This window comes from Echinops telfairi, unplaced genomic scaffold, assembly GCF_000313985.2.
Source record: "Echinops telfairi isolate 266 unplaced genomic scaffold, ASM31398v2 ScPeMD7_18;HRSCAF=68, whole genome shotgun sequence".
Lineage (NCBI taxonomy): Eukaryota > Metazoa > Chordata > Mammalia > Afrosoricida > Tenrecidae > Echinops > Echinops telfairi.
In genome coordinates this window covers 80,880,205-80,905,769 of record NW_022103915.1, presented here as the reverse complement: position 1 = coordinate 80,905,769, position 25,565 = coordinate 80,880,205, and the positions used below count along the sequence as shown (strand labels likewise).

At 37.0% G+C, this 25,565-nt stretch overlaps 1 protein-coding gene across 3 annotated transcripts in view; it reads right to left on the bottom strand.

Annotated features, from left to right (window-relative positions):
• The window catches only part of NOVA1 (NOVA alternative splicing regulator 1), a 157,564-nt gene that overhangs the window by 6,800 nt on the left and 125,199 nt on the right, over positions 1-25,565 (bottom strand). For 2 of the 3 annotated variants that reach the window (XM_045288150.1, XM_045288149.1), the window contains exon 3: positions 24,057-24,128. The exons of the other annotated variant lie outside the window; for it this stretch is intronic. In XM_045288150.1, coding sequence (XP_045144085.1) covers positions 24,057-24,128 — 72 coding nt within the window. The remainder of the gene's footprint in view (positions 1-24,056; positions 24,129-25,565) is intronic. 3 annotated transcript variants of the gene reach the window in all.

Below are 25,565 nucleotides of genomic sequence, written 5' to 3'. Positions count from 1 at the left end.
CTAACCTTAAAAGAGAGATTTGGAAAAGAATTATTTTAAAGCGCTGGAGGTACACATTTTTGGCAACAGTCCTCTTAAACATACCAAGCACTGCAAGTGTAACTGCAAATGCTATACTGGGTCACCTCACATACACACGCAAACAGACATGCACACACACATTTTTGTTCAGTACATGCAGTTACATTCATGATAGAATTTAATTTCACTTTGATTAGTGCATACAGACCTTTTATTGAAAAATATTTCTAAATTTTTATAAAAGCTTCTTAGGAACATCCACAAATCCACTGATTATGTGAATTCAATTTCATGAAATCAACTGAAAAATATGTATCTTAACATTTGTTAATCTGCCAATTGTGCTCAGTGACTTCTTTTTTGTAGAAAATAGTTTGTCTGAAATGCTATGGTGTGCGAAAGTTTCATAATTAGGGAAACCACGAGTACATGTCATACAAATTATAAAATGTTAATGAGAATCATTATGATAGTCTAGCCTAGGCACAATATCAAGAATATATAGTTATAAGGATTTAAATATATGAATTTTTGTAGAGGAAATGCACTGATCGGCTAGACTTTCAAAGATTTATTGTGAACCTGTCTTAAACTCTATATTATTGTGTTTCTTCAGCAGTGAGTGCCTGATCACATCTCAGAAAAAGAAAAACCCATGGGAGGTTCATTGTGGCAACTACCTTAAAGACTATTAATAAAGAACAGGAAAATATGTACTGCTACAGCACACACTATAAAATCATATGTGGCATCTACAAACACGATTCTACTGTCCTGTACTGTACACCAGTCTTATCTTAATTGCACCCACATCTTCATTTTGTTTATTTATGAACAGAAAATGAACACTTTGGGCCTAGTTCTGGTTTTTAAAAAGAACTTGCCAACATGTGAGATTATAATACTTACATTATAGAATGCTGTTTTTAATTTTTTCCCTTAAATCATTTTTCCTGGCTTTTAAATAAATATTTCAAAGATGCCCTGGTGATTCAGTGGTTAAGGTGCATGGTGGCTAAACACAGGTCAGAACTTCGACCCACCAGTTGCCTTGCAGGCAGCCAATGTGGCGACGTGTGTCGATAAAAATGCACCGCCCTGGGAGCCCCGTGGAGCAATGCGATCCTGCGCCAGAGGGTATGACTTGCAACTTACTGGACAACCATGAGTTTGGCTCTGTTTCATCCACATTGAAAAATCTGGGGTGATGTCTACTTTGGGAGTAGCCTGTCACCTGTTCATACAATTAAGCATCTTCTCTAAAACTCCCTGTCATTGCAAATTGAAGAGTTAGGCCACGTTTATCTTAAAAAAAAAGTCTTAATATGATCATTATTATCTGCACAACTCACATTAAAGGCGATTTATCCAATGGGGGAGGAGCTCTAAGATTCATGTGGTGGTGACTGTTCATGGACCTTTGATATGATTGAACTCTTGGAATAATGCATTTTATGATACATAAATTATGTGCCAATAAAACTGTTAAGAAAAAAATTATTATCCCCCTGTATTATAGCCTTTCTCACTTGAAATATACCTTAAAAAACATGTTAGCCTTAATTGTGATTTTGCCAAATACTGATGTGGCCCCAGAATTTTACTACCTTGACTGGCATTTGAGTACATATAGATAAAAGTGTATTATGATTTAAGAAGAGATATTGATGGTTGGGTCTTAGTAATTATATGAGTACAGCATTTCTTATCCTAGAAAATAACAGGTTATCCTGTATAAGACTACTGACATAAGAAAGTGAAAAATGTATAAATAAAAACACTAAATTTAAGATTCAATAAATATAAATGTACAGTCAAGGAATGTGTTCACCTAAATTCTATATATTTTTTACACAAGGTCATAAAAAACCTCTTAGATTTATTTTGTCTTTCTCCTGAAAAAGTACTTATTTACACACTTACTATGAACACAGACAGAACTCAGACCCTCTGGAAAGTTGCTACAAAAAGGAAAAATAATAATTCATTTGGATGCTATCACACGGAGAGCAGTATTCACTTTCCATTTCATTAGACAGGTCAGAGCCAACGTAAAGTGATACCCCAAGCGAGAAGCTTGAAAATGGTGACCAACTAAATATAATTCCCATGAACTTCTTGAAGACCATTTTTTGGAAATGCAGAACCAAGAGGGTTGAGGATTATGTAAAAGAGCCTCTTTGTTTATTTCTGAGGTATAAGGATATATATATATATATTATTTTCCTTTAAGGTGTCTGCATCCCCAGTGACACAATAAGTAGCAAAATTTAAATTTTATTTTCTTTAGTGAAGTCTGTTAACACACTACTCAAAATTTTCATCTTTAGTAATTGAAAGAACTAAATCTTAAAAAGCCCCCAAATTATTTGGTCTAGGATGTATACAAGTAAATCAGATATGCTCTTGGCAGCTACAAATTGGTATCTATTCAGAGTAACAAAAGATGAACTCTATTTGCTCTCATCCCTCCAATCTTTTACGGAATGCTGACTGAGTGACTCGTGCCCTGTGGTGGAAGCTGGATCTGAAGATTATAAATGATAGAGTGCCATCCTTAAGGAGCTTACAGATTAGTTATAGGAGCAGATGTGTAAATCCATCACTGCAGGAAAGTCTCAAAGTGCTGACACAGACGTACATAGTGGGGACAGAGGAGCCACAGAGAGCACAATAGTAAACTCTAACGACTGATCAGCTTTGACTAACTGTATTTCATAAACTTAAAAAAAAAACTCTCAGTATGTGATCCTTTATTACCACATATCTCCAAACTTGACTCCAATTTTCCTTAGTCCTAGATTTATATTTACTTATGATATCAAATAAATATACAATAGGATCAGCAATATAATTACGTTAATTTTACTAGCATCAAATACTTCTTTGTGTAGGGGTGGGGGTGGCGACCAATGAAGTAACTATCTATAACCACAAAGAAGAACCACTCCACGGGAATTTTACTTAAAATATTGAAATACTAAACAGGTAGGTTTTAATGGTGATATTATAAAAAAAAACAACCAAAATACTCCATGGGAATTCTACTTAAAATATTGAAATACTAAACAGGTAGGTTTTAATGGTGATATTACAAAAAACAAAAACCACTCCATGGGAATTCTACTTAAAATATTGAAATACTAAATAGGTAGGTTTTAATGGTGATATTACAAAATAAAAAATTTATTTTACAAATAAAAATTAAGATCAGTTTTCCATTTTGACAAATTAGAACCTCAATTCACACCCAAGGTCTTGTAGTTAAAGAAGAAAGAGAGGGTCTATAGCATACCTTTTCCCCTCATTGTAATAGGAAATTTACTGGACTATTTCATAAGATCAGACATGAAAATAAATACACAGTAAGCCTCACTATAAGACAACTCAATTCATAGGGTTGACTATTCTTTTAGGGCTGGCTTCCATCGTACCCTGAGTTGCAGTCAGCTTGATAATAAGGAGCTTGGGTTTTCAGTTTCCATGATATATATTATATGTGTGACCACGCATTCATGAGACGATTCTCATCTATGGTGGATCTTCCTTCTTTCCTTTGCTCCCTCCCTTTCTCCCTCTCATTCAGCTGGCATCCTAAAGATTCCGAGTTTGTCTTTTGGAAACACCTACTTGGTGTATGTGCTCGGTGTGAGACTGACTCTCCTCCAAGATTTCTAGAAGTGGAAACATTACCCAGTCTCAATCTAGCATTATTTGTATATTCCTGGAAGCTATTGATTTGGGAATGAGCACATAACACATGATGGTCTAGCGTTAGCCTGGGAATTTATTAACACTTTTTTTTGGAAAAGTAGTTTTATTTCTAGTTTGGTAGAATAGATGCATGGCATTGGTATTGGCTATCTTGCTACTATATATGAAGATGAAGAATTAGCTGAAAATCAACAAGTTAACCTAGATAAAATCGGAAGTCTGTGGAGGGAAACAAATTCCTGGTAGCATTATGCATGTACCTCTAGTGATGCCTAACGCCAGCACAAATTTCTTCAATTCTTTTTGTTTTTAGCCGTTTTGAATTGGGTATCTATATCTTGTAACTGAGCAATTCAGTATCTTTCAACCTACTTGTACATTCTTATAACATTATGTATTATATGACTGTCCAAAAGAAATGCTGATACTTACAGTTTTTTAAAACAAACTTTTACTGTGAATTGGGTGTATATTTACAGAGCTGATCAGTTTTCCATTCAACAATTTCATTTCATCTCATCTCAATCCCCCAAAGGAAGTATCTATCGCTTGTCCATTGCCTAGCTGTTTCTTCCTTCTATTCCCCTCCTTCTTTGCTAACCCTTCTGGACTTCATCCTTGAATAAATGCTGTCCTTTTGGTCTACTGTGTATCTCAATGGTCTAATAGTCAAGATGACAATGCTCTGGTAAAGTCGATTACTTCTTTTACCTGTAACAAGATAAGTGATCTGTATGATCTACCAAGATAAACATTGTTCATTTCCTCAAGGTATTAAACTTAGAGCTACAGAAGCACTGCTTATAAATGTCCACTTGAGATACACGGATCACCTTGGGCATTCTACATTAAATTGCTAACCAAAGTAAGTTGGAAAAATAGTACCTTTTCTTTAGGTCACACATTTTATATGCAGATATATCTGTGTCCCTCGAATACATGAATTTGAAAACGATAATGTAGTTATATGAATACACCACTCCTCCTCCTCCTCTGTTAGGCTGCCATGCTCTGGTGGCTTAGGGGTTGCTGTGATGCTGGAAGCCATGTCTCCAGTATTTCAAAGACCAGCAGAACCACCTGTGGTGGACAGTTAGCAGCAGAGTTTCCCAACATCAGGGACATGAAGGTTTACTTCTGGGGGATAAAAAGGCATCAAAACTTTGTACAAACCAGTAGATCATTTTTATTAGATATGTAACGGGAAGATGAGCCCTCTAGGCAGAAAGACACTCAAAATACGACTGAGGAAGAGCTCTTCTTCAGTGTAGAGTTGACCTCGTGTGTGGTAAAGAAGAGGGCCAGCAGAAACTGGAGATGCGCAGTGAGCGGGACTGACACAGTGGCTGCAGTCACGTGCTGACACACAGCAAGCGTCACGAGCATGCCCCTACACCAGGCAGTGTTTCATTCTGGTGCATGCACACAGGGCCACTGGCAATCAGATCTGACTCAATGATACTTCACAATAAAATAAAGACATGTTGTTCAAGGGAGAACAAAAAAGTGGCACTTTCCGTGCTCTAATAGTCTGTTTTATCTACTTAATTCTGCTATCCAAAAGAGCTATGGCACAGTTTCATAGATATGTTTGATCTCTTAAGACCCGGTTCTGTCTTTTCTCATGTACCGTTTGTAATGCCTACCTCCACCCTCACCTCCAGTATTAAACGTAGGTGTCATCTGTGTCTTCTCTTACTCTCTAGAATTCTAAATCTTCTTATGTCACACTGGTGTTTTGTCTCTGAAATTCTTTGTGCTCAGCCCTACTGTGTGAACCTATGTTCAGTGCTATGTGGTATAACAGGAAGATACTGCGACTGGCAGTTAGGGATCAGAGTTCTCACTCTGACTCAGCTGTGTGGCCTTTGTCATAGAGCTTCAGTAGCATCTTCTATAATAGCAAGAACCTCGATAAGACTGTGGGTAAATATTTAATGCTTATGTTATGAAAAAAACATAATGAACAATTTCGTGCCTTGTATGGCAAATTTGCATTTTTGGCATATTTTGTCCTGGGATCCTAGTGTTCCACTTAGAGTGCATACTGGTGCGTGGCAGGGGCATGCGTGGTTGTTTATGACTGAAGAAGTACTTGGTGACACCGAAATCACAATGTTCAGAGGGTACTGAACAAGGGGTACATTCCAGAGGTGTGAATGTATAAAACTTTAGTATTTTTTGGCTTTAGTACAGTGTGGAAAGCCTAGTAAATATGTGTACTATTTCTTCAGATGTGTCACTTGGAGACTGTGATTTTGATGATTAACATAGATTTACTGCTTCTCTAAAGCAGGCATCATCTTAGCTGAATCATGTTTCTCATCGTGGTGAAAGTTATATAATTATGAAATTAGGCGTTATGTGATGCTTTAATCATCCGCCATGATGTGATCTGATGTTATTAGCCAATCACCTGTAAACTGATTGTGGGGGGATGCAACACTTGATCAGATCATTGCTTTGATCCCATATAAGGAGACTTCGCCAAAGGTAGGGCCTACATCACCTTTTATCGGACAAAGGGTTACAGGAAAGAGAAGCAGGCAAAGGGAGAGGGCCCTCAGTGCCTCCACTTGAAACCAGGGAAGAAAATGTCTCCTCTGGATCTGTAGTCCCTGAGTGGAAAACCTTCTAATCGGGAGGAGACCGATGCCAACCAGGTCACATGGAGCAGTGGGACCACTGACGTGGAAAGGAGCTAAAGCCCTCTCTAGCTCAGATATCGAGAGAGATTCCCCATGGGGCTGACAGCCTGAATTCAGGCCTTGTGTCTCTTCAACTGTGAAAGAATATATTTATTTTTGTGAAAACCATCCATATGTGGTATTTGTTATAGCAACGCTAGATAAGTAAGTCAATAGTTATGTAATTGTCAAATGAATATCTTATTTTCAGGCACAATATACTATCTCACTTTCTCCATTTGTTTTCCAGTTGTTTCCTCCCCATGCTCAGGTGTTTTCTTAAGCATACGATGCTTTTTTTTTTTTTAACAATAAAGGGAGTTGTGGCCAATTTCATGTGAGCCCTTCAAACTCATTCTCACCAGGCATTTAAGTATAGGCCAGGAAATCAAAAGAGTAGGAAGACCCTCTTTTCTGTGTAGAAAACGCCAAGGGTAAGTGGGTGTCAATTGACTCCACCCAACACGTTGGAAAGCATTTACTTGCTCGAGACAGAAATGCAGAGAATGCGGCGCGAAGAAAGAAACCAGAACTACACGTCTGGGCCGTCATTGCAGGGTGCCTTTAAATGAAGACGATGTCACTAAACGAACTCTGTCTGTCTGTCTGTCTGTCTGTCTGTCTCTCTCTCTCTCTCTCACACACACACACACACACACACACACACACTGCTAAGAACAGGCGTTTATTCTCATGCCTCATACCACCTACCCTACTTCCAGAGTCTACTTGGGACACATGTTTCCCACATACTATTTATCATCATGCATCTTATCTAACAGAAATTTAACATGAATCAATTATTAAGCATTGCTGAAACACCTTTTATCAACCAAATCGAATTCAGTCATGCAAGAGCTAAGAGTCTTCACTGACTTTACTTAAACCACTTACAGAAGGATCCAGAGTCCTTATTTAGATACCTAAAATCTGCTGTACTTGAATTCCAATTTGTCTCCCTACTTACATCTCTCATGACCCGTATCATATGCTGTATCCAAACTTTACCACTTGGTCCTTGGATGTCTTGTATACCAGGAGTTTTTATCTTTTTCTTTGTTCATTTTTTTCCAAGTTCATTGTTTCCTACATCCTTTCTCTGCCACTTCCCTTCAAATGCTTACATCTTTTGTTGTCTTTACAGTCTCTGTTCCAGTTCAGGGAGTAGAGTGCCTGGAGTCTTGAGAACACGTGATTGGCCACCCCAAATACAATTTGTCTACAGACAACTTATTTAGAACAGCAAAGGAAGGACACTCAAGCATCAGAGAAGTAAATGAGTGGGAGATCTGGTACCATTCATGAACCACTGGTGTCCAGCTATTATTACTGAAAATGTTGATCAAGGAGCCAATCAACGGACCTTAATAAAAGGAGGAAACTATAGCAAATAGTTCTTCAATACTCATAGAAATGTGAATGCTAATGAACTGATGCCAGGTTAACACCAGGCTCCATTGCACGAAAGACTTTTTAAACCTTAAACTGAAACTAGCCCATGATGTCATTTTTCACCTAATCAAGAGGTTACTCCAAATAATAAAAAATTTTGTCTTGAACATTAAGCTCCTGAAGGAATTACTGTATGAGATGAAATTGACAGTAAACCAAAACACACTGCCATTGAGCTGAATCCGACTCCTAGCAACCCCTTAAGGCTGAGTAGAAATGCCCAGTAGGTTTTCGAGACTGTAACTCTTCATGGGCGTTAGAGAGGCGCGTCCTTCTCCAGCAGAACAACTGGTGCTTTGGAGAAGCTGACTTTGCCAGTGGCATCCTAACACATAACCACCACACCTCCAGTGCTCCCGAGCTGACATCAATTAATGCTAAAGCACAGCTGAGACATTTGGGAACAGAGGGCTTGAGTCATGGTTGTGAGACTATGTAGGTAAAAATAGTGAGAATGGTGATGCAACGTAGTATTTGGTAATATTTGTCCACTGCACACGTGAAAACTGTTGAATGGGTATGCTTTGCGTTATTTTCATCACATAAATAATCATATATTAAAAAAAATAATCATATATTTTCATCTGTTTAACATTATGTGTCATGCAAGAACAGGTCAAATACAATAATTCATAAATTAGACTTTGATACTATAAATCAGAAATTTCAAAGTATTTCTACTTATTATAATAGTTATCCTATTCTAGTTTATACAATAGGGTGACAGATATTTGTCTTATATCTTTTACAAAAGTATCTTTATAAAGGGCCAGGGCCAATAAAGGAAGGATACGCACTTAGCCTCTAACTGAACTGTCAGCTTAGATCCACCCGTAGTTTCGTGGGACAAAGACATCGCAGTCAACTTACATCGACATTTCTACCTACAGAGACAGTGAATCCACTGATAGTTTCTTGGGGGGGCATGGTGAGAGGGTTTATGAGTGGGGAGCTGATGACAATAAGTACAAGAAAGAAGTACATGTTCTTAAATTGATTGTGGAGATGATTATAAAACTCTTATTAATATGACTATAATTTTGAATTGTATGATGTGAAATATATGCCAATAAAACTGTTAAAAAATTAGAGCCGGCATCCTCAAACTACAGCCCGCAGGCCACAGGCGGCCCACCGAGGACATTTATCCGGCCCGCCGGGTATTTTCGCCCTGTTTGTTTTTTTAACTTCAAAATAAGGTATGTGCAGTGTGCATAGGAATTTGCTCATAGTTTTATTTTTTTAAACTATAGTCCGACCCTCCAACGGGTCTGAGGGACAGTGAACTGGCCCCGTGTTTAAAAAGTTGGAGGAGCCCTGAATTAGAGCCTTGGAAGTCCTGTGGGCAGTTGTATATACTCTCTGTAAGTTGCAATTGACTCAATCAAAGGCGTTTCTTTCATTATTTTCAGCTCCCTTGTTTAAAAGCCTTAACTTACTGGTATTCAAATGGCTATTTCCTAATTTCACCTCTACCATTTGTCTGCGAGTACTGGAAATACCGCGTTAGCTTGTTGTGCTGCTGGAAGCTACGGCACTGGTAATGCACGTTCAGGGGGCGCTTCTAGATTAAGAGTCGGCTATCAAGAAGAAACAGGCTGTCCACTTCTCAGGGATTACCCATAGAATACCTCATGAAGAGCAGCAAAATGCGTCACATATAGTTCCAGAAGGTGAGCCCTGAGGTTGGAAGGCACTCCAAATACAACTGGGAATGGATGTCTTCTGGAAGTAGGGTTCATCTTAACAATGAGTGGAGCAAAGCTTTCCAGACTTTCATGTGCTGATGGGGAATGATGCAAAATGAGAATAAACGGCTGTAAAATCCATTAACAATCAGAATATGAGGTGTATAAAATATGAATCCAAGAAAATTAAAGCTGGTTAAAATGAAACAGAACCCATAAAGTTCTGTAGGTTAAAGGCTAGGCAATAACTCACATTCATTCCCTGTCATAAAAGTCAATTCTGGCTTATAGAACCCTCATAGGACAGAGTAAAACTACCCCTGTGAGTTTCCGAAACTGTAAATATTTGCAGGATTAGAAATTCTCGTCTTTATCCCAAAGAGTGGCTGGTGGTATCAAATCGCCAACCTTTCGGTTAGCAGTCCAATGCTTAACCACCAGACCACCCGGGCGTCTACGCCAGGCACTAGTGTACTAACATGGACTGGTGCTGGCCATTTAAATTGGGCAATATGCAGTTTACTTTGCTAGAATGACAAATTAGGGAGGAGTGTCATCGCATTCACCACCAAAAAGAACATTTCAAGATCTCTTGAAGTTCAGTAATTTCTGATAGAGTAATATCTATATACTTCACAGAGAAGGTCGTTAGTACAACTACTCTTCAAATTTGCACACCAACAGCTGAAGGTAGTCATGACATTGAAGAATTTCTACCAACTTCCTCAGTCTGAAGTGTGGAATCAAGATGTGTTGGCAATGTGAAAGTTGTGAAATGAGAAGGATGATACAAAGAGGAAGGCACAGTAGGAAAATATAGTCTTGGTGTTAGAAACAAAACTCGGGAGAGGACGATGACATTTTGCAAGGCGAGTGACTTCGTCAGAGCAATACCTTTTTCCAAAATGTAAATCCATGAACTTTTTCCGATGAAATATAGAGAAGTTAAACTGGGGATATTTGTGGGGAAAAACCATGAAAAAGCTCAATATCAGGGGCTGATTGAAGAATAGATCATCAATTGCTCAAGTGCAGGTTAAGCCTGAAGTTGAAGGAAATTAAAGTAAGTCAAAACCAAATTAATTATCATTGAGTTGATTCTGACTCATAATGACCTTATAGGAAAGCCTTTGGGTTTCCAAGGTTATGAGCCTTTATACCTTGATGAGAGCTGAAAGTCTCATTTTTCTCCCTCAGAGTGGCTGTTGGTTTTGAACTGCTGACCTTGTAGTTAGCAGCCCAATGTGTAACCCACTAAGTCATGAGGGTTCTTTTAATAAATCCACGAGAGCCAAAATACAATCTTGGATATATCTCACCTAAACTAGAGACTATCTTAAGAATAGATCTGAAAAATTAGACACTAATGACCAAGGACTGGGTAAGTTGTAGGGCAAGATCAAGAACATTATACATGAAGAAAACAAAAGGTAATTAAAGACAGGGAAGAAAAGACCAGAGTGGATATCAGAAGAGACTCTGAAATTTGCTTCTGAACAGAGAGCAGCTAAAGCAAAAGGAAGCAATGATGACGTGAAAGAGCTGCTTGAGAAGAAACAGTGGAGTATTATAATGAAATATGCAAGGATCTGGAGCTGGAAAATCTAAAGGACACACTCAGCATATCTCAAACTAGAAGAATTGAAGCAGAAATTCGAGTCCTGAGTTACCATACTGAAAAATTAAAGGAACAAAAAAATTGAACAATGAAGGAAGAACCAATTGATGGAGGAGTCACTGTATCAGGAAGAATAGATCAACATTCAAACATTTCAAGCGGTAACATATGATCAAGAACCGATGGTATTGAAATAAGAAGTCCAGGTTCAATTGAAGGCATTAGGTTGTTGTTGTTTTTAAGGCTCAAGGAATTGATGAAATACAAATTGAAATATTTCATCAAGTCGATGAGGCACTGGAAGCACTTACTTGTGTATGCCAGGAAATTTGGAAGACAGTTACCTAGCCAACTAACTGGAAAACAACCATATTTGTTTCCCTTAGCGAATGTGGAAATTATTTAATAATATGGCATTAATATCACTTTCAAGTAAAATGTTCTTGAAGATCAGTCCAGGGAGCTGCCAGAAATTCAAGCTAGCCCCAGAAGAGGATATGGAAGGAGGATATCATTGCTGACATCGGATGAATTTTGGTTGAAAACACAACCTACCAGAAAGATATTTGTGTTTTACTGACTATGCAAAAGCATTAGACTAGCTAGGTCATAAGAAAGTATGAATAATATTATGAAGAATGCAAATTCCAGAATATTTATTAGTATTATATATATAATATTAATTATGCTCACGTGGAAACCTGTACATAGACCAAGAAACAATTTTTAGAATACAACAAGGTGATACTGCATGGTTTGATAGCAGGAAAGATGTGCATTAGAGTGATATTTTTTCATCACCCTTATTAAGCATGTATGCTGAGAAGTTGAACTCTATGAAGAAATACTGTCAGCAGGATCGGAGCAGGTTTCTTAACAACTTGCTATATGCAGATGGCACAACTTGCCTACATCAAGGGCTTGAAACACTTGCAGATGGAAATCAGAGACTGCAGCCTGCAGTTTGGGTACCAACTCAAAAATTTAAAGAAAATTTCTCACAGCTGGACGAATAGTAAAACTCATGATAAGTAGAAGAAAAGATTGACATTATCAAGGATTTAATTTTGGCTGGATCCACAATCAATGCTCAAGGAAGTAGGAGTCAAGAAATCAAATAACATATTGCATTTGGAAAATGGGTTGCACAAGACCTCTTTAAATTGCTGAAGACTAAGGACATCACTTTGAGGACGGAGGTGTGCCTGACCTATGCGGTGCCATATTCAGTCACTGCAGGGACAGTGAATGAAGCAATCTTTTCCTACATGGCCCTGGTAAGAAGGTGGGGGAAGAGACCATAGGGTTTACTTGTGAGTCATTGTGAGCAGGATTCACTGGCATGTCATCCTGCTGTGTATAAAACAAGCCCTCTGAGCAACAGGAGGAGGGGTTGCATTACCAACCGAAACGGCAGGGGTGGAGCAGGTCTTCTGAACCAGAGCTCTCCGCACAAGGCGTATCCTGGATCCCGAAGATCGCCGTGACACCAGAGAAGCAGCAGCAGAACCAGGAGCCAGGTATGGTGGGCTTTCCCATCCCGGAGCAAGGAAAGCTGAGGGCTCCTGTGCCGGAGACTGGCTGTGGAGTGCCCTGGCTTAGGGCACCGAATTCAGGGACCTGGGTTTGCTGGCCCACGAGTCTGAGCTCCGTGACTCCAGGGTGAGGCTTCCAGCAGAATGGTATGCCCCTTTGGGCATTTGCTAGCAGACCTGAAATAACTTTTTAACATATCATGCTAAAACAGCTATACCCTTCAGTTCTGAAGCCTCACTTTACAATCTGTTAACTTCCTTAATTAGACCTTGAATCATGAATATTGTCTGAGTTCTGTGTAGCCATTGCAATAGCTATTAAACCCTAGATCACAGGTTGAATACTAGTTAGAACAACACAATCACCTCATACGCATGTGGAAGCTGAATGTTAAATAAGGAAGGCCAAAAAAGAATCTATGAGTTTGAATTGTGGTGCTGGAGAACAATACTGAAAATACCATGGACTGCTAAAAGGATAAACCAATCTGTCTTGGAAGAAATATGGCTAGAGCACTCCTTAGAAGCCAAGAGGGCAAGACTTCGTTTGTCTTGTGCTCTTTAGACACACCGTAAGGAGAGAACAGACACTAGGGAACGATGTGGAGAAGCAGCGCAAAGAAGAGAAAGCTGCTAGATGGACTGACCCGATGGCTGCAACAGTGAGTTCAAGCACAGCATAGGAACCCTGGTGAGGATGGAGCAGGACCGGTCAGCATTTCATTATGCTGTGCATAAAGTCACTATGGGTCAGGACCCACGCACTCACTTGATGGCATCTACCTAACACACACACACACACACACACACACACACTCACACTCACAAAGACACGCACATATGCTAGATTCAAGAGGCATTCACTTCCTAGGTTACAGAAAGAGATGTTCTGTCGTGAGAACACTTTGTGTCTAGGAATTATTACAGCTATGATTGCATGTAACCCACTACTGCCAACTCGGTTGGCCAGAAAGAGTCTACTTTTATGCCTGCTCACAGGGATCCTCTAGCAACACCGCTCCCGGCGGCCTCCGAGGCTGAACATCTCGACAGAGCAGGCTGCTGCACATTTCTCTTGCAGGAAGGCTGGGGCCTTCCAACTGCTCACTTTTAGGTTCGCAGCTCAATGCTTAACCCACAGTGCACACTCCATATGGCTATGGCTAAGATGTATATGTATATGGTTAAGATGCACTAATTTAATTCATTTTTCATAATTTTTACAAGAATACTGGTAAGCAATCTAACAAATACTGATATAACATGTGTATAAAGATCTCTAGTTTCAGCAAATCTAAAATTACATTTGGTCATACTTAAGTCTATCACTGTTTTGGAAATAATATCTTTCTTTGCATATTCTTTTCAGAGTTACCATGTTATTAATTAATAAATCTTTACTCTTTTCAATGCTAACCTATTATAAACTTTTCAAATTATGTAAAGAAAAATGTTTTCCCTAAATTTGTTTTAGTTCCTATCGCATTGATTTAGTGTTCTTCAAGTAGCATTCAGTGTGTGTGTGTGTCCTGTGGAAATTAAATTACATGTTTATATAATATAAAAAAGCAATTAGCAGAGGTATAAATAAATCAATGTCTTTGAGAGAAGAGAAAATAAATAGTGCTTCGCAGCCATCCCTAGAAACTTCAGGAAACATTTCTCTAATCTTCTTTCAGATATATTAAGTCAGAATCTCCATAACTGATTATGATATTAAGTCAGGACTGCGAGGATTTAATAAATAATATGCTACTAATAAATGAATCATGAAGGAAAACGTTACAAATATTGTACTATTATGTATATCGGCAGAACGTTAGCGTATTGAAGCATCTTTCCCAGGTGTTTCAGAGTGTTGTTTCCTTTGTCAGCTCACAGGGAACTTCTCCAACTCTGCAGTCTTTCTCCGGTTACTCTACCTGAAATCCCCCCATCAAGCATCCCGGAACTAGTAAATTACAGGGAAGTAATTCAAACAAACACACAATGTCAAAGACAGACAAAATATTTCACCTAAGAAATTTCTATTTTCCTTGATTTTCATTCTTTTAATTACTGAAAAACTAGTCAAGTATAAAAAGAAAAACAATTAATTTTTATATCCCTTCCCATAATGCTGGTGGTACAGGTACACAAAAGGCTTTCAGACTACGAAAATATAAGTCACATTTCTTAGTTTGATTTCCACTTTCCATTGCAGTACCGACGTGGGGGAAAGATGAGGCTATCTGCGCTCATGAAGATTATCCCCTCATAACCCCTGTACAGGTTTGCTGTGAGTCAGACTGATGTGAGGGCAGGAGCCGAGTGAGAACATGGGAGGGGCGGCCCCCCAAAAAACATGGATTTGTTTGTCAAAGCAATATATTTAAATTGTTTTACAAAAAAAAAAACCTTATCACCTTCCAAGTGCTCTCCATTACACTTATTACTATTGCCAAATCTGCAATTCCATTCTTGGAAACATTTTTCAAACTCATCTGTTTGGATGGCTGACAGCACCTCCCTCTTTTTCTTCTTCACCTCTTCTACTTATTAAACCGCTGTCCTTTCATGTCTACATTTGCGGAAATAAAAAGAAGTCACATGGAGTGAGACCAGATGCATCGGATAAGAGAGGCATGCTGTTTTTTTGCCAAAATTTGGTATACTGAGGTCACTGTGTGAGCTGGTGCATTGTCTTGCTGGCAAAACCAGTCCCCCATGTGCCACAAATGGGGTCTTTTTGTTGCACATTGCTATGCTATCTTTTCAGAACCTCTAAATAAAAAGCTTTATTAACAATCTGACCTGGTGGAATGAATTCCAAATGCACTATCCCCCTCACATAAAAAACAAAAAACAAATGAGCATCGTCTTGATCTTTGATTTCACTTGACAAGCTGTTTTCTGGGTGAGGTGATGATTGATGTTTGCTTTCAGGGTCATAAGGATAGCGCCATGTCTAGTCATCAGTAATGACCTTGGGGGAAAAGTCAGGGTCACTTCAGAGGTGGTTTTTCAAAGCACAGCATGTTTTCATTGGATGCTCTTTTTCCTGGTCAGTCGGAACCTATGGCACACATTTTGCGGCGACTGTTCTCATTCTCAAATCTTCCATCAAAATTCTCTGAACCGAACTCCAAGAAGACAGTCCAGGTAACGTCCCATCCCTTCAATGGTTTGTTGTTGGTCTTCGAGGACAAGTACACACATTTTGATGACATTTTCTTCCATTCAGGAAGTTGTCGGATATCCAGAACAAGGTGTGTCATCAAGCAACAGTTCAACTTTTTTGAAATGAAAAAACCACTCATACACTTAATCTTTTCCTAAAGTGCTGTCCTTGTAAGCTGTGTTCAACATCACAACAGTTTCTGTGTGGCATTTTTCCCAAGCAGGAAACCAAAATTTCACGTCCGCACTCTGTTCTCTTAAATCGGCCATCACAAAAACGAGGTTCGAGTGAAACAGCTTTTATGAAAAAATTCACTGTGACTAGAGAGACCCTTCCCAGGCGATGCCAACGGGCACACTTAAATCAGAGGGAGCTGCTCAATGCTCACCAAGTAGGAAAATGCATACTGGGAAAATCCCGCCCAGTGGAGCTTTTTCTGTTTTTTGGGGGGGTACCCCCTCGTATTACAAACACTTGGTCAATTTCTCAGGAGTACTGGTGCACAACCACTCAAAACTCCCAGCAGCTCCTTGGTAATAGAAGGCAGGAGCTTTCTGTTCTCATAAGCTTTAATCTTGGAAAATCACAGAGCAGTTCTACCCTGGCCTATAAGGTCGCTATAAATCAGTGCTGACGCGATGATAGAGTTTTTGTTGTTGGTTTTGGTGGCTCAAAGGTAAAATACCTGTTTACTAGCCCAAAAGTGTGCAGTTTGCTGAGGTGACCTGCTCTCATAAGCACTACGGTGTTGGGAACCCGACTGGCAGTTTACTCTGTCCTGCAGCATCACTGTGAGTCCTAATCACCTGGATGCTATACACCGGCAGCAGCTGATTTATGTGTTTTGAACTCATTTTTAAAAGCTTCACCACATACTCTTCCATAATATTCTAACTTACTGAACTCTTGTCCTCCAAAGAAACGAACTAATTGTGGGTTTCTGCGACAGTAACTACTTATGGGAGTAGGAAACCTCATCTTTCTCCCAAGATTCTCTCCTGTTAAAGATGGTTTATTTCCCAATTTTGTCACTGTTAATAATGTTGCACAATACTGCCATGAATCTATTATTTCTACAAAAGAAAGAAACTAAACTTAACTAATGAGTCAATTCCAACTAATAGTAACCCTGTAGGGCATAGTGGAATTGCTCCCCTATAGATTTCCAAGACCGAGTGGAGAAAGCCTCGTCTTTTTCCTGTGGAGAGTACGGCAGCTTCAAAATTCTGACCTTGCGGTTATTGGCCCAGTGCATAACCCGCTATGTCACTAGTGCCCCTTGGTACAAAGACTGTGCTGGCGGGGAATCCAACGTGGGTGACTTGCTTGGAAGGCAGCTGTGAAGCCACGCTGACTACTATCCTAGCAACACCTACGTATTTCCAAAGGCTTTTGTATTGCTTTTCATAGGACAGGTCTTTAAAAGACATAATATGGTAAGAATTGTATATCAACAATAGATGAAAATACTGGTTTCCTATACCCATATCAACGCTTAAACACACACACACACACACACACACACACACACTTTTATTGTGAATTAGCTTGGTCTTCACATATCAGAGCATCATTTTTGCATTCAACAACTTATTAAACCTCCCAATGGTTGTTCCTGTTCCTTCCCCTGCTTTTCTTCGCTGCCCACCAGCTCCCTCTTGTTACATATTCTCTTCCTTTACATCCAAGTTCACTCCTGTCTAGCCTCTATACTGTTACTTCCCCTTTCATCCCTTTCCTTCCCACCATTGGCAGAAATCAAAGACTGTTTCTTTTGGCATGAAAATGCCTATGCTGCTTTTTGGTTTTGTATCATTGACAGTGGTTTCTTACAATATTGGTCCTTTTGTAATTGACTAACTTCACTCAGAATAATGTTCTCCAAATCCATGCATGTCAACACTTTTTAATTTACAAACATACACAACTACTCTATAAACAGACCTATGTATATGCTAATTATCGCCTTTATATACTTGACATATATGTATCATATATGTACATGTTTTCCCATTTGGTAAATAAAAGGTATAAATTTACAGTGATTATTCATACGTGCCTGATGTCAACTGAAGTTATATACACATGCTTTTATGCTTATAGGATATTTTTCTTCCCTTGTCCTTAAACCCTTTTCAAAATCTTTATTAATTTTATATTTTTTTAAACTGCATCAACCTAGGAGTTCTCTGAATAGTAGAGATCTAATTTACTACCTATCATGTGTTTAACTTACTTTTACAACACTGTCTTTTACTTCTGCTCCACTACACCATAATATTAAGAATTTATACATTCAGTTATGTCAATCTATTCCTGTAAGTTATCCTCAATTTGATTTTTTTACAAATGTTCCCCAATGATTTAATCAAATACCCTTATAGTTTTCAATCTTGGATTTATTTTGATATATTATTATATGATATTAAAATTTAAGCATTGTTTCTTGTTTTTCAACAGATAGTCATGTATCAGCACCATTTATTAAAGAGAACATCTTTTTCTAATTGAATAATAATGACTTCGTTATTAATCTGACTCAAGGAGTATTTAAAACAAAACAAGTAAACAAAAAAAAACTATCTGCTAGCAAATTGACTCAGACACAGAATGACCCTTTAGGACAAGGTAGAACTGTCCTTTTGGGTTTCTGAGGCTTTAAATCTTTACAGGAGTTGACAGCCTCATCTTTCTCCCACAGGCAGGATGGTAGTTTTGAACCTAGATCTGGCTGTTAGTAGGTTAGTGTATAGCCCAGTATGCCATCAGGGGTCCCACAAGCCATACGGACTCACACAAGCCATCAAGACTAACACAGTAGTATTTTAAGTGGTTCTTCAATGAATGCGCTTAAATGAATTCATTTAAAAATCATGCCATCATTTGATTTTCATGTACATTTTATGAAAAGAAAGCTACAGATTGTTAAAGTTACCAGTGTTGCCACACATCATTAAATAAATAAACATTTGATTTGATTTGAACCCAGGAATTATGACTTGAAACCACTTGCCACTTTTCTTAATTCTGAAAACCAATCATTAAAAAAACCAAAACAAAGAGAAACATCTCCCGAGGAGCTGGCTTCAGCGCCTGGTGACCCCCATGTGCTTCACAGTAGAAAGATACCCCAGAGCCTCAAGCATTAAAGTCCACATGCACTGACCCTATTTCTGAGATTTCTATGTCTTTCCATTAAGCCACTTAGGCATGTTTTATTACCAGCACACTGATCTGATAGCTAAATAGGGAATTCCAAGACTGAATGGAACAGTTCTTTCCATAGAAATATGAGCTTTTTTCTGGACAGTTCATGTTACTCCTAAAGCACTCCCCCACACCCAAAAAACTAAAACAATTTTGTTTTGTTTCCCTTAGCAACCTGAAAATATATAATTTCAATAAAGTTATATGTTCATGATAAAATACAGATATTCTATGATAGTTATATTCTCTTCCGGAGTAGGTGAACTGATAACAAAAAACTGAAGGATTATGAAGATGTTGATCTAAGTAGATATCTGGTATAAAAGAGCAGCTCACAGGAAGAAAAGAGTGATATATTCAGAGGGGACCACACCTAGTGTATGCAAAAACCTGCCAGAAGTCAATGTAGCTAGGAAAAGAGTGGGTGAAAAGATGAGTAGAAATGAAGTTCTACTATTGAAGTAGTAGAAATTGAGCTTATACTACTATAGGGGCATTTCTGGGAAATGGAATTAAAAAGATAATTATACATTTAAATACAGGGCTTGAAATAAGCTAGTGCAAATGAAGGAGCCTAAGAACTTAATGGTTCATTCACATTAAATGTGCCATCACTGGCAATATAAACTTTGCAATTAAGAGCATTTAAAGGTTAGGTATTTGATGAGGAAAAATAATAAATACACATATGGAAGAAGATTCAAGAATAAGATCTTGGAATACTCCAGTTTTAAGAGGATGTAGACAAGAGGAAGAAACAGCAATGGATTTTGAGAAAAATCAACAAGGGATGAGAGAGGAGGAGAACCCAAAAATGAAGGGTGCTCGGGAGGCACTGAGAGAAAGCATGTCCAAGGCGTGGCAGTAACAAAACGTGCCAGGTGTGCTTGAGAGGTCGAATGACACGGGACTTTATAACAGACCACTGGAAGTAGAAGACTGCCATTGGCTGCCTGCTTTTTGGAGTTTGGGTGGGACTGAAAGCAAAACCTGACTAGGGTGCATTTATAAGACAGAATTTGGAGAGCAGAGTATAAACAATCTCAGTGAGTTTGTCCACAAAGAGATCTAAGCAGCAGGCACTGGTTAGTGGGGGAAAGTGGAATTAAAAAGTGATTTTTTTTTAAGATGGAAAAAATAGGATGCTTATGTTGATGGGGATGATATAGTGAAGAGCAAAAACATGACAGGTAAAGGAGAGAGAAGACAGAATTGCCATAGGAAAAATGGATATGGTTTATGTACAAACATTAGTTATATGTAGGAGCCCGGATGATGAGTTTGTGAGCATAGCTGTGACTCATTGAGTACATGTTTAGTGTTGAGTTTTTAAAAATTATTTTTAGATTGCTTCAATTTTCTCAATGAATTAAAAAGTAAGATCATCATTGTAAGTAAGTATTTACCCTAACTGAGAAAGAAGAGAGAAAGATATGGAGATACTGAGAAGTTGATATAGGGAAAATTTAAAGGAAAATCATAGGCCTCATGACCTTTGGCATGTGATGCTATGGCTCCTAAAGGATATGGCTGGCACAACCTTTCAGCAAGACTTGCAATGCCATTCCCATAATGAAGTGAAGTTATATGGCACACAGCGGAGAGAGGTTCCCGCTGGCCTTGAAGAAACACAACAGCCAGGTTGTGAGCTGTTTATGAACAGGGTATCCTAGCAGGGAACACTGGGGGGGCCTATTAACCGTAGAGAGGCCTCTAGTTAACAGCCTCTAAGAAGTCAGCACCCTCAGACACAAAACTGCAAGGAAGCAAATACTGTGAACAACCTGAATGAGTTGTAAGCAGATTCTTTTCCTGTTAAGCCTACAGATGAGAACTGTCTCAATTCCTAATTGCAGCCTTTGAGACCACATGCAGCAGGCCCAGTGAAGCCAGGCCTGTATTCCCGACCCACAGAGATAATAATGTGCATTGTGAGAAGGCACGAAATGTGTTGTAATTTGTTACACAACAACAGAAAGCTAGCGCAGGGGCTGGATTGAGAGGAGAAGGTGTAAAACGATCAAACAGACACTAAAACAGGGAAGGGGATTATGACTGGCAGAATTAAGGGTCTTCTCGAGAGACACTCAGTTTGCTGTGCTTCTCTCTAACCACAACAAAAGTGCTATTACATAAGCTATCTGCTTTACATTGTTTTATGCATTTTGAAAATGTCTATTATGTAATTTCAGATTTATTGGCAAATAAAATTTTTTCTATAAAACAGTTAATTCTGAAATTGTTTAGCCCGCACCCAGAAATCTGAAAAGAACCCTAAAAGAGCTAACATTTGCAAACTGAAATTTAATTTTAGCACAGCAACTGCCTAGACTATTTTGTTGACTCTTCATAAATTAATTGAACACTTTAGTATCAATAGTTTTGAATTGACTGAACCCACCTGATACTGTTTTAATAAACCTTTTGAAAGTATATACACATTGCTGTGTATAATCCAATATGCTCACTACATCATAATACTTGCTACTTATTTAAAATTCCATAAGTAGAAAAAAAGTCATGCTTGCAGTCTGCATACTCAAGATAGGCAAAAAAAGTGGTGACGTGTGTGCGTGCGTGCGTGCGTGCATGCGTGTGTGTGCAAGACCTCCCTTTCTGAACGGAAAATAACTAACAGCAATCAAGCTGCATTTATTAATTAGACAAGTAGCTTAGTGATCTTTGGAGAGATGAAAATAACTGTTAAGTAGGTGAATCAATTTTTAAGAATATACAAAAACTTTCATTATGTATTATCTTAAGTTGGAAAATATTAGAAAATATAGCTAATATTAGAATATTTCTTTCAAGATCAAACTCAAACAATATTAACAAACTATTGCCTTTATTTTTATTTTAAAGAATATTTTTTCTTCATTATCTCTTGAAAGATATTTCAAAAAAATAATACTTAATATTTATGTAGTACTTAGAAACGAACTACTTTTCCTATATTGGTCACACTTACAAAGACATGTCAATAGATTGAATGTGAATTAATTAAGAATACCCAGAGAAACTAATTGTGAGCTATGTAACTTAAAGTCCAAATGAACAACAAAGACCAAGTAACCTTCTGCCATCTGACATAAATAAATTTTCTTTGGTTAAATCATGCTACAATGAATTAAACAATAGAAAAAAATTAAAGATCGATGACAATTAAAATGTCTTCTATAAACTATGGGTTTTGTTTTATTCTTCTCTTTATGTGTTTTCTGTTATCCAAGAGATATTACTTGTGCACATATAAGAGCAGAAGAAAATAGAGTATAAATAACATGCATTCAACAAATATAACTTAAGAGTACAGTAGACAGCATAAAACCACAAAATACTTATTTCAAATTAGCAAAATATTCTATTTATCATAGGTGAATATAGTAACATAAGCAAGAGGGTACTAAGATAATATTAGCAAACAGACGTATACTTAGAATTTTAAAGAAATTACTTCATAAAGTTCTTATATTTATATAAAATAAATCAGAGTAAATACAAGTCTAATCTATATAAAATTTGTCAGGTGCTTTCCCTTCTGAACCCATGAATTTTTACTTAACTTTGAGAAAAATCATGAGTTTTTTTATTACTGTTGTGGTGCTAATTTATTTTGTTTGAAAAGCAAAAAAAAATGAGGGGTACAAGAAAAAATTTAAAATAAAAATGATCAATTATTTCCCAATTGTTTCTTTCATGCCATCTAACTGAAGTTCAGAGGAGAGAAACCATTAGAGTATGTGAGTTGAGAACGTGTGTCTTCTTCTAAACTTCATGAATGTTGGAGTCTCAGTTGTTGTAGTACCATTTCCTTCACATCGAAGTGCTGAGTTCCATCGCTGCACACATGTACAAAATGTGAGCACTTAAAAGTACTTTCGACTCAAGGAAATGGTATTACATACAATGAAAATCAATTCCTAATATAAAATAACATCGTGTTACCTTCTGTTACCTAAGTTTGGTTTCAGCTATCATATTAAATCTTTTCCTGAGGCAGTAAGAATATTAGAAATAATGACAAAAATGACTCTGATAAAAAATCATATGCAAAACCCACATATATTTAAGAGATGTAGTTCATTGTTATTAATTTGTCAATTATGCAGAAATTAAGTAAAAAAAATTTTTATATTTAAATGATCCCATAAGGCATTGGATTAGTAAATAAAGTGGAAATATTAAAATAACATTTCTTAATTAAATGAAGTTCAATGCAGACAAAATAAAAATGTGTTTTTATCATCTTAATAAATATTACTTAACAGCTATTTAAATATAATAATGGTTCTGAATTGCATAAATATTTTATATAAGTTCCTTAAATGTGGTAAAATAATTGATTATGTTTTGGGATAATGTCCTACAAATATTCAGTTCTAAAACAATGAACAATCAAAATAATAAAATATAATTTTAATTGCAAAGTTTTCCACTTTAAGAAAAAGGTACAATTAAGTTGTAAAAAAAAAACCACCTCCTGAATAAAATGATCACAAACACCAATTTTCAATGCTAAAATTATTTTTCAATCACTTAAAATATTACAAAATAAGGCAAATGTATCAATATCAAACAAAATTGCACTCCCTTTTAAAGATATACCTTTGCTCAATAAGTCATATTTATGCATTCACATTTTTCATATATGATAGCCTTAACCTACGTTCCAAGAATCTCAGGAAGCTAGAACAAAGGAGACTAAGCACTCCAACTTACAAAGACGTCATATTTCTAAGGGAAAATCTGAAATGCTTGTAATCTACTATCTGAATATACTTTTGTTATTAAAAATTTTTAATGCATAAAAATATTAGGAATAATTTATATTCCCTCCTTAGGTTATTTGGAATCAGATCATGGTGCATATATGTGAATGAACGAGTAAGTCCTTAACCCACCATTATCTTTTTCTCCGGTTTGTAGGCAATCACCCGTGAAAAGCATGGTGTAGATGAGAGGATGATACTGTACCTGATTGGCTCTGGAGGTGGTCATGGGATCAGATGGAGAGGACTTGGTGGTAGTTGGGGAAGATGGCAATGTCTGGGAACAAAGCAGTTCAGGAGCAAATCAACCTCTATAAGCCTTAAACTGATTATTTAAACAAAACAAAGGAAAATAAAATGTAATATAAAGAGAACAAAATCCTATAAACAAATTTTTCTCCTACTCATTCAAATTTAATGGAGTTTAAGATCAATTAAGTAACTGATGCATGTAAATATGCATGCATAAGCATGTAAAAATAAATTCATGACTTGAAATCATGATGGTGACTGATAAATTCACATGAGTATTAAAGGTATCCTGACCATATTCATGAATAGCAGTTTCTTTTCTCTTCCCTCTTGTTTTCTTTGAGGAAAGAAATATCAAAACAAAAAAATCAAGATATTCAATAATTAGAAATGAGAGTCTGCTTCCTATCAATGAATACAGTCTGGGATTTGAAGAAGTGGTGAAATGAAGTTTACTTTGGCATAAAAGTATCCACCTACTTAATATGTTGAACATCACCAACAAGTTGATTCCACATGAATTTAGGGATCCATACTTAAAAGCAATTAAATTTGTAGTTCTGAGTTCTTAATATCATATTATCTTCTAAAATATTAATTTTTAATAAATTTAGAGCCCGTCTGAAAACGTAAACATTAACTTCATATTAATAAACATGTAACTAATAGCATCCAAATACCATTAATAGTTTTACTGTTTATGATAAACACTAACAGTTTAATATAGATGAAGGGTATAATATAGCATAATCGATCTGTGTTGAAATTAAGCACAAAAATAAGAGGAATCATATTTATTGTTTATTTCTAAACATATATAACTATCTATAAAATATGTGGTATGAGAACATGATATACTTGAGACCACACGATAATTGTGGAAAACCCATTAAGATACTTAAAGAAAAACATTATTATGTCTAATAGAATAACTTTCATGTATAAGGTATTTTTTCTTTTAATAAAAGGAAAATATGATTTTCACTCAGCAAATGGTATTGCTTATGTAGTATTTTAAACAAACAATATTTCTTAATAAGTGAAATTTGGTAGATTTTAGTAATATTGACATAATTTCATATGGACATTGTGTTTCTTATGAACATATATCAAACAAAATTACTCAGATATGAGCAAAAGCATAACTTTAAAGGTTCAGCAGTGTAAAGAAAAGTAGAAGAAATTATTTAACAGTTATATTTTATATTTAATGTTTCAAAAATCTTCTAATTTGAAAAAGCTGTTAAGAGCAAAAGAAACAGTAAGAAACTTACAACCCACCAATAGTACAATGAAGCTGATTATATATAACCTCAGATCACATTTCAAATGGTCTGCTCAGTCCTTCGGGGTTTCTGATTCTGACATTAAAACCTAAGATACTTTGAGATGAACTAAACTTAATGCTGAACAGTAGCAACATTTTGGTCAAACTATACCCACCCCTAGAAAGGAGAGAAAA